The sequence below is a fragment of the Solea solea genome, chromosome 7 (assembly GCF_958295425.1).
Source record: "Solea solea chromosome 7, fSolSol10.1, whole genome shotgun sequence".
Lineage (NCBI taxonomy): Eukaryota > Metazoa > Chordata > Actinopteri > Pleuronectiformes > Soleidae > Solea > Solea solea.
Genome location: NC_081140.1, coordinates 25,568,500 through 25,578,912, shown reverse-complemented (window position 1 = coordinate 25,578,912; position 10,413 = coordinate 25,568,500). Strand labels below are relative to the sequence as shown.

Below are 10,413 nucleotides of genomic sequence, written 5' to 3'. Positions count from 1 at the left end.
TAAATCGCAAAAAAAAACAAAAAAACAAAAAAAAACGCTTTGAGACGTTTGAATTAAAACACACATACAAGGAAAATGCTCGTGGTAACAAAGGATTATTGTAAAGCAGCTAATCAGGAATTAAAACACAGTATTTTTCTCGTTGCCGCTCGTCAGACCCTCGACGACGTCGCACGTTCGCCTCCGCGTGCGTCTCAAACTAAGGGCACCGTATTTGCTGCTGTCTGTCGACGACGACGACGACGACGACTAACTCTTTTAATATCTCTCTGTACATTAGTATAATAATTTTCTTCTCTTTACAGTACAGAAAACTCCTCTTCACATATTCTTCCGGTTCTTCATGTCAGCAGGAGCTATGTTTTTTGTGCTTATCACCAAAAGTTGCAGTGCAAAACCAATAATAATAATAATTAATAATAATAATAATAATAATAATTAATGGTAACTATTAACAAACAATGGATTATAAAACAATTATTATTATCATTTTTTTTTTTTTTTAATGGCACAACCGCCACTCAAATTCACATATAATACAAATAACCAGGTAAAACCGACTGTTTCTGTGTGGGCGGAGTTAAAAAGCTCAAACTGAATTCAGCTTGCATAGCAATGCAACGACAAATTGGAGATTATATTTACAGGAAACACAAAAATTACCCCCCCATCCCCCCCCCCAAAAGGGCAGTTACCAGAGAGTGTGTTCTCGTCGATGTTTTTTTTTTTTTTCCACTTGAAATTTTTCTAACAAAAAAGGAAATGAAAAGTAAAAGCAGGGAGGCGGGAAAATATTTTCTCCAGGACAAAAACAGAGTGAGATGTACAGTATGTCTGTGTCTATACATCACATTTACAGTTCCGTGACACTGGGTTGTTGGTTTTTTTTGTTGTTGTTGTTGTTTTTTTTCTTCTTCTCGGCCGGTGGCGTCCTCTCGCCGCTCTCCTTCCTCCTCCTCTGAGAGAGAGAGAGACACACGGGACAGGACAAAAGAGTTCACTGCTGTTCCCCCCCCGAACAATGAGGCCGTCGTTGTCCTGTGGATGAGACTGGACGAGGTTTTCTGTCCGGGTTCACGTCACAGGCAGATCACGCTGTGAGGAAAACACACACAAGAGAGGAAGGACCGTCAGCGCTCGTCTGAAGGTTTCCAGGGACCTTTCAATGAATTTCCCTTGGAATAAAATCATAATAATGGTCCAGAAAATGTCAAAATGATGTCTTCTTTTGTCCACAAAACCGAAATGATTCAGTTTGAATGATTTCTTCATGAAATGGAGCAAAGAAACCACAAAATATTCACAATAAGAAGCTAAAATCGATTAAGAATTGACTCATCGTCGCGGCAACAACACAAAACTTTTAAAAATCAAACAAACAGCTAATTAAAAGTACATGTTCTCACTTACAATGAGACCAATAAGACCATATGAAGGAAACATTGGAAAGAAATATACAATAAGTCCTGTAACAATCAGATGATTGACTATTTGTTTTAAGGTTTAAGGTCAGAGTCAAACAAATATGTCCAGTACATTAGAAACATTGTTAGCTGAGTCATTGTTTCTGTATTTTACTTAAGATTTATGTGCATATGTTTGGAAAAACATTCATTATATTTGTGTTGTGATTCATTTACTAAAAACATCTCTCTAAAATGTCTCGTTTACTTGGTCAAAAACAATAGAAGGTGCAACAGAAATGCTCAGAAATGTCATCTCCTGCACTGATTTGCTCTTGTTGTGAGTTGTAATTGTGAGTTGTGATGTGATAGTTCGGGAAACACTGACATTTAAGACACTTTAAGGCACAAAATGTTGCTCTTGATGGCTGTGCAGGCAGTGTGTGAATAGGTCAGAGACAAATATCTACAGTACGTATACGTACGTGGTTCCCAAAGACTGGGTCGGGACCCACAGATGGGTCATCGTTGATATTTTTTGGGTCCCAAACTAAAGTAATTTCCCAAGTTTTTTTTTAACATGCATATAAATGAGTTTTACATTCATTTACCAAATCAAAAATGATAAGTATGTTAGTTTGGGAAAAATTGACAGATACAGTAGAAGCTCAGTATGAATGTGTGGCTGTGAATGGCAAAACTATCATGTGAAAGTGCTGTGAGTGGTGATCAAGACTGTAAAAACCCTCTATAACCCGGTGTTATAGAGCTTGTTCACACTCACATAACTCCCCGGAGTACGGCCCACTGGTCCCCAGGAAGTCGGCGTGCTCTACTACGGTCCACTGCTGCGGCTGTCGCGGACCCTCGCCCTTCCGTGGCCCCGTCGAGCCTTTGGAGGAGGCTGTGCCCGAGGAGCTGTGACCACCAGGGGAGGGGAACGAAGGCTTACTGTATGGCAGGCACCCCTCATCTAAAGAAACACACACACACACACGTGTGACTTTTATTGTCGCGGTGGAAACACATCTAACATCTGATGCTTTAGACACAAAGAGCAGTTTGGAAGCCGCTCTCCTCCCTGACATCTGCAGAGTGGCAGTGCCAGGACGTCACAGACAAGACTCTCAGCCTCGCACATGGCCGTGCAGCTACCAGCCTTATTAGGGGGTAAATAAAAGTCGAGGAGGGGGGGTGGGGTGGGGTGGGGTGGGCACTACCAGTGGCTGCTGTGGCACCTCCTGTTGCAGGGCAACATAACGCTGACCCTCGGTAAACTCTGGCATGGCACGGACTCTCATCAAACTGCTCCCCACTGCTCTGCTAATGACTTTAATAGAGCCTGACCCGACCTCTGCTATGATTCCACAGTGAATCAGTCAACAGTCTGACACATGAGGGAATTCACCTACGGGTTCTCTTATTGTGGAGACGGAGACGGCGGCACCTGTCTCTGTCTCGCGGTCTCCGAGATGAAGTGTGGGAGAGAGTCGCGGCTCACAGCGTGGTCATCTTTAATGGCGACAAATACACACACACACACACACACACACACGCGTGTGCGTATTCACATGTGAATGCGACCGCACACAGATGGGGCGTAGAGTAGCTGCTGTTTGTGTGAAAAATGGAAGCCGAAGCGATTAGAGTGCATTTCGGTGGCTGGGGGCTCCTGCCGTACTTGGAGCGGAGCAGACCAACATTGGCAACAGTTACAGGGGCATTATGGGAGGCTGAGGGAGGACTGTGTGTGTGTGTGTGGGGGGGTGGGGTGGGGGGACCAGGCTCATTCTGGAAACCAGAGCAAGTGGCAGACAGTGCAATCTGTTCATGGGAGCCTGGTTTCTGTGCAGCAGGGAAAACTAACTTCACTACAAGTGACACAAAGCTGGTTTAGGTTGTCCACCAATGTTCGTGTAATAAGGTAAAAACCTTATCTCTCGCTCCAATTTCCTTCACGCCACGTGAATCTGAAGCACATCTGACCCGGTCTGGGTCCACACGGGTCACCAGAACTCAAACACCGCGCAGGTTGTTGCTGGAGTGAGCCGGTGAGATATTTCACCTGAAGCAAGGTGAAGTTTGACAGTGATCAGAGAGCGGGAATCAGCAGCGCGGTCGACAGTGAACAGCTCACCGAACAGTGAGCAGAGATTGTCATCCCTCTGCTCGGCTAACACGGTCAGGTTTGAATTTCTACCCCTGAAAATGCGACGTCCGGTTGTTACCCAGAGTTTTCATCCTCCACGACAACCAGATTAAAATTTCAAGCCGTTTAAAGGTCCAATATGTAACATTTAGAGGGATTAAATGGCAGAAATGGAAGAAATTATCCATAAATCGAGTCGTGCTAGAACTGCATGATGTAAAAGCGCCATTACATGCTAATATAAAAGCATGAAGGAGGGTTTTTACCTGTCCTGTGTCCCCTGCGTCCGTCTTCGGCCCGGTCCATGGATCGGTGGTTTTCCAGAGTAGTGCGCGTCTGCCTGTCCATGGAGCTCTTCATGTCGTCCGGGCCGCACAGAGGTCCCGACATGGGCGGACGCTCCAGAGAAGTGGCCTTCCTTTCTGTAGCCGGTACCATGCCGCTTATGCCGCGGGCGCCCTGGATGCGGTTCTGGCCCTGACTGGGCGGAGGCTCAGGTGGAGGAGGTAGATCTGTGAAAAGTCAAACCCACCGTGAATAATAATACACAACTTTCCCCATAAATTCCCATGGTCTCATCAGGGCTAGACAAATCTCCATTTAATATTACATTAAATATTAATACGAGAGAAAGCCGAGAGCACAGACCTCTGCCAAGGACGTTCAGTGTCAATACACTCCTCTATCTCCAAAGGTTAACAATTGTTAGCGAGAGGGGAAAAAAAAATCCTGAATCCTGATCCATATTAGAACGAAAAATCTAATTAATTCTTCATTGGGTCATAACCTACAACAGCAGAAAGTTTCAACCACATTTGTCCCTTAGTTTTAAAGTTATGCTGCATAAGCAAAGAGACAAATGTGGCAAAAACACCTCCCTTTTCTCCATTTTGGAATTCAACAGAAAAACATCTACTTATTATATCAAAACATTTAAAACCACAATCTTTTAAGTGAACTATCTAACATTTATTGTAATAATTCTCTATATTTTTTTGTCATAATTGTGTTGTTTTTTTCCTCCGCTCGTTGCCTCACCGTCTGCACCAGGGTCCCTCCGATGGGGTGCCGTGCCCTGGCTGCGGGGTTTGCGCGTGGGCCTCGCGGCTCTCTGGTGGCCCAGGCTGTGTGTGCCGACTGTGCTGCCATCTGTCGAGAACGGACTGCTGGGCCGGGGCCGGTGGGACAAGCCTTTACCTGCAGGTGGGAGAAATGCTTTATTAATAAAGACGTCGAGGAGGAGGAGGAGGAGGAGGAGGAAGAGGAAGAGGAGGAGGACAATAGAACTTGAGGCTGTCGTGAGGGGGGGAAAAAAAAGATAGAGGTTATCAATCAAGATCCCAAGAAGACCTACTGGAAAACAAAGGTAAAGGTTGTCATTCGAAGAGAAAGCGCTCATGTAGACTAAGATTTAAAAGGAAGTTAAACGTATCATCCAGTTGTTTAGAAAGTCAGTGCATCACTTGATTTTTCATCGTCAATTGTTGACTATTTACTAATAATCAACATGTATTCAGTATCATGTCAACGGATAATCACTGTTTTTCACTGTAATCAGATCCTGACACACATTTACAAGTGAAAAAAGCAACTAATTGTCCGTTAATGGAGGATTTTACATACTTGTGCTCATAAGACGCTGAGAAGTAGTTAAATGGTGCAAACGTATCTATTTACAGTCAACATACTATCAACCACTGGCAGTTAGTTCATTATCTGTCACTTATCGGGTAAATAAAAGTGTCAGCTGATTACCTGCTGACATGATACTGAATCCCTGCTGATTACTAACCGAGTCAACAATGGAGTATCAACATAAAGTGTTACCAGAGTCAGAGATGGAGAGTTAATGGTGAGGTTCCCACAGTCGAGCCATAAACAACAGGCACCATGCACGACACGGGCAAAGAGGAGGAAAATCAACATTCTGAGGGGGAAACACCAGCCAGCGGATGAGAGGAGGAGAACAATTAGAGCAGAAAGGAACAAATCGTCTGCCGCTGGTCGAAAGTTCCAGTCGAGCAGTGGGAGTGTGCTCCCCGCACACACACACACACACACACACACACACCGACCTCTCTTGGTGAGGCTGGTGCCCTCCAGGCGGTAGCCTGCTTTGTCTGCAGCGGCCACCAGGGCCTGGGCAAAGCTGCAGTGGGTAAAGATGGAGCCGTCGGACGAGCTGCCCAAACTGGACCTATGGCTGGAGAAATAACGGTCGTCCTCCGAGGCCGAGCCCCACCCATTCACCATGGACCCTGTGGAACACCGCAGGTGTCAGGGCTGTGTGTACTCTCGTCCGTGGTTGTCGTGGATTGCATATTTTGTTTAGTTTGTTTTTTTTCGAACCACATCAAGCTCATACTTTCCAGCTCTGTGGCCTCGACCTTTGTGGATATATAATCTGCCACAGTGAACACCTGTGATGGGATTCTAAATTTGGCTGGATGAAAAAACCATGAGGTAATAATAATCTCAACACCTGAATTATTTGTGTTTGCCGAGAGGCATTTCTGTTCACACAGACTGTTCTGTTTCTGTTCTGGCCTGCCCTTCTTTATCTATACAAACACATGCAGATCTGAACATATCCCCACACACACACACACACACACACTCCTCTTCTCCTAAACAACAATGAGAGCACCTGTGTGGGGCTGCAGAACTGCCTCAGGTGACAGATGAAGCATCTCACAAAACAGTACATTGAATCAAACACCTGGCGGTTTAAACACATAGTGTTTTAAATTCATGTTTTTAAAAAAATGCACAGCCATCGCTGTTAAAGGTGCCACAGTTTGGCAGCCTCTTCTTCTTTGTTTACACAGCCGGCTAAGACACAGAGGAATTTCATTTAGAGCCTCTTTAGTTGGTTCACATCATAGTTAGTATACAAAAAAAATGCACGTAGTTGCTTTGAAATGCCACCTGCAACTAGGGACCTATTAAACCAGTGGTTCCCAAACACTGGGTTGGGACCTACAGATGGGTCACGGGTGTTTATTTTGTGTCCCCAAATAAATGTTATTCAGATTGATGTGCAGATGTTTAAATTAACGTGGATAAAATGAATTTAACTACATTTTTGTGAAAGTGAATACAGATTTCAGAGACGTTACACGACACACAAATTTGCTCTTGTCACGGGTGATGCTGTGATTTGGGTCACGATAGTTTGCCATCTTTAGAAAGTTTGGAAAACACTGTGTGAAACGGCACCAGCACTCAAATGTGACATTTTCCTCTAAATGGGAACGCGATTTAAACTGGAAATCACGTTCTGCTAAAGACATAAATAAACATAAACATAAATCAAGTGAGAAATAGTCTCGTTTTCCAACGTCTTTCACATATTCCCTTATGAAATCAAGAGAGTCACCCCCTTGTGGGTAACTTATAATTACTCCCTTCTAAATATTAAGTAAGACTATGCTAGTTTTACCAACAACATGTGGTTAAATTGGGGCTACATGCAAGTCTTTGACCATTACCATTCAGAAATGGTACGATAATCCAAATTTTAAATATTGGACAGCATTTGGCTTCTCCTCCACAGATTTGAGGCTCAAGTGTGTCATCATTAACGCATATAAGGAGAAGGTTAGTAAACGTCTCTCGCTGAAGCTCCATTGTTCACCTGTGCAAGAGAAATGTATCTACATCTGTATCACTGCATCCACATTAAGCATCAGACACTCATGTTTCTTCTCCTGTGGTCGAGCCGTTTCTGAGAGGGGTAGTGAGGCTTTTTAAGTGCAGTCACATTGCTGTGTTTTACTAACTTTTCTAGGAACCCGGATGTTGAAGAGCAACTAGTTATGGGGTTGGTGGCACAACAGACAAAAACATCAGTTTGAACGACCTTAAATGCTATTCTTAATCTTTAAGGTCGTTTTAAAACGATACAAAGTGTACCTTTTGTAACGAAGCATAATCAAGTATTGGAATAAAATAAAAGCACACGCCGCACAAAATAAATCTGCACACTTTTGACTCGTATATCTAAAGTGCTACTGTAAGTAATTTGTTATGCTTTGATCATTATTATTTTTATTTTTTTTCTTCCACATAAAAAGCCAGGCCAGCACTTTGAATATAAAAACTCATCAGCCTGCCAATAAAAATATGGCACTTTAGCGAGCGAAAAACACAGAGAACAGTCGGCTAATGTGACAGCTTTCAGTGGGACTGCTTTGGCAGACTGTGCCGGAGTGGCATGAACCCAAGTGCTCTGCTCACACACACACACACACACACACACACACACACACACACACACACACACACACACACACACAGAAAACAAGAGGGATGTGAGTGAACAGGCTGGTTTCACAGAGGAGTGGGAAGGTGTGAGAGGGGACAAAAAAGTAAGCAGCAGGATTGATTAAAAAGGTCAGCGTGATGTTAAAATGGCGGCACAATCCAGGAGTTTAAATAGTCATGAATGAAACAGGGCACAGTTCTCAGATGGCACTCCTTTTTCGGAGGGTTTTCCCCAGCTCCCCATCTGTGAATCTCTTCATCGTTAACCACACGTCTCGGAGAGGTGCAAGTCCCTGGAATTGCACGACTTTCACTAAAAAAATACTCTCGGATTAATGGGAAACTTTTATAAAAAACGTATACACGTGTGTAAAACAGGGGGGTAGAAAAAAAAAGAAAAAACCCTTACACAATCCATGTCTGACTACCTTGAGCCCTGGCAATTTACTTTGAAATTCTTCTCTGAGAGAGCAAGAGATAGACAGCAATTCCACTGGGTCCAATCCTCCCACAAAGAATAGAGCAGATAATGAAGTAGAGGCAGCGCGAGCCAAAGCACCGGAGCTTCCAACTCGTCCGACGGAGCGAAGGAACACTGCCTCAGCAAATCACATCACAGAATGACTTTTCTCTGTTGCACTAACTGCCACTTTCGACTTGCTGCCGCACCTCTGGAGTGCTGCTATTCTCCAAACGAGACTCCAATCAAACCCCCCCGATCATTCGACTAGAATTGGACGAAAAATTCAAATATGATCTTTGCTTCAGACCGAGAACCAGTCTGTCACTTTAGAACGTCTCGAACCGAATCAATGGGGCAAACCGTGTTCTCTAAAAACCACAGGCTGGTTCCTTCCCCTGCTCCACGCACTGATAGAGCAGAGCCAGTAAACGGCAGAGACGCTCGGGAGGGGAGAGGCGGGGGGGGCAGTAAAATCCAGTCCAGGTCCCTCCTGCCACTAAAAGTGATTTATACCGACGGAAACCCTAATCTGCATGTCATTAAGTAGCAAAAATCATTCCTCCTGATGAGCAGGCGTCTCTACCTGCCGCCGGGAGACGTGACCTCGCTCCTCACAAACCTGGCACGGTTTTTACGAGAGAGTAATCGCCCAGAACAGCTCAGCTTTCAGCTCGCCGCTGTCGCCGTCGCCGTTGTAACAGTCTGACTGCTGCCACACCTCAGCTTTATAAGACCAGTACTATCTACACCCAGAGCCAATACCTATGCCAATTTCTAATAATCTCAATTGACAGATTGGCCTTTATTGAAGGTCTAATATGTATAATTTAGATAAAATAGTTTTCATTTGGCAGTTTTTGAGGATAAAGTACTTACATTTCTATGAAAGCACTTGATTTATATCAGGAGCAGGTTTGGGACTACTGTGTTTTTACAGTAGCCCACAATTGACAAAATGATCATCTCATGAGTTTCGATGCTAACTGAAAGCGACATACGGTCTCTAATACGCCAATAAATGATGCTACATTTCACACACCTTTAATTAGCCAGGTATTACTTTCTCAGACAATTGATAAAAGTGACTAAAACTTACGTTTTTTGTCATCCAAAACTAAATTTGACATAATAACATAAAGCTAAGACGTTATTTTTTATCTACAATATGCAAGAAAACATAAGTGCACTGCTCTGAAGCCACAACATGCAGATTGGATCAAATGTTTATTTAATTTAAGCACATTTTTGCTATATTTTGGGGGGAAAACCATGGGGATATCATATATCAAGCCCTCAGTTGTCCTAATTCCTAAACTTTCACATCAGCCACAGAGAGGAATCCATATCAGTCGACCTCCACATCTATGCTCACTCCATCTCTGACTCCACCACCGCAACGTCAACATTTACATTTATCTGCAGCAAGCATGTGCCGTGTTATTCCGGAGCGTAGAATAATACAGTCGCCTGTGGTGTGGAGACAATCTGCTGATGAAAATTGCCCCCGGGGATAAGACTTTCTTTTTTTTTCTTCCCTTCTCTTTGCAGAATCAGTGAAAATGTTTGATTTACTGGCTTTTGGTGTAACATTATGAAAACAGACCCATTTCCATAATATTAAAACAATGACAAATCTATCACGCGGGGCTCGACAGGAATCTCACACCCCGCCCTCAAAATGGTGGCCGCAATAAATCTCCTCTGTTTCCCCCTCTCCTCCCTCCTCCTCCTCCTCCTGCTCACCCTGGAGCCGGGACCATGTCTCTGTTGTCAAACGGTTGTGTGGGGGGGAGGAAGTGTGAGGCAGACTTTCACAGAGATAAGAAGAAATAGTGCCGTCTTCAGAGTAATACAGTGGAGGAGAGATGCAGCAGATTAGAGCCCAGGAGCTGCTTTATATTCCTCTAAATACATCAGCTGTAAAATGTGTCAGCGCCACCAAAACCACTGTTCCATCATCTCGCGGAAAACTCGTCTTTAGGGCTAAAACCCACAAGGTAGAGCTACACATAATGCTGTCAGCGCTCGTAGTCTACACTCCCTCAGTTTTCACAATATGGATTTGATGGGTTTTTTTTTAGTATTGATAGATTTTACTTAAAGATAAAGGTAGACCTTAATGAGTCTGAGAC

The 10,413-nt window shown here is 43.9% G+C and overlaps 1 protein-coding gene across 11 annotated transcripts in view; it reads right to left on the bottom strand.

The window, feature by feature from the left end:
• Window positions 1-899: 899 nt before the first annotated feature.
• robo2 (roundabout, axon guidance receptor, homolog 2 (Drosophila)) overlaps window positions 900-10,413 on the bottom strand; it is a 338,057-nt gene continuing 328,543 nt past the window's right edge. For 6 of the 11 annotated variants that reach the window (XM_058635007.1, XM_058635003.1, XM_058635008.1 and 3 more), the window contains 5 exons: window positions 5,628-5,810; window positions 4,591-4,749; window positions 3,819-4,064; window positions 2,188-2,376; window positions 900-1,095 (listed from right to left, as the gene is read on the bottom strand). In XM_058635007.1, coding sequence (XP_058490990.1) covers window positions 1,091-1,095; window positions 2,188-2,376; window positions 3,819-4,064; window positions 4,591-4,749; window positions 5,628-5,810 — 782 coding nt within the window. In that variant the 3' untranslated portion in view covers window positions 900-1,090. The remainder of the gene's footprint in view (window positions 1,096-2,187; window positions 2,377-3,818; window positions 4,065-4,590; window positions 4,750-5,627; window positions 5,811-10,413) is intronic. The other 5 variants (XM_058635009.1, XM_058635012.1, XM_058635013.1 and 2 more) reach the window with 1 other exon arrangement.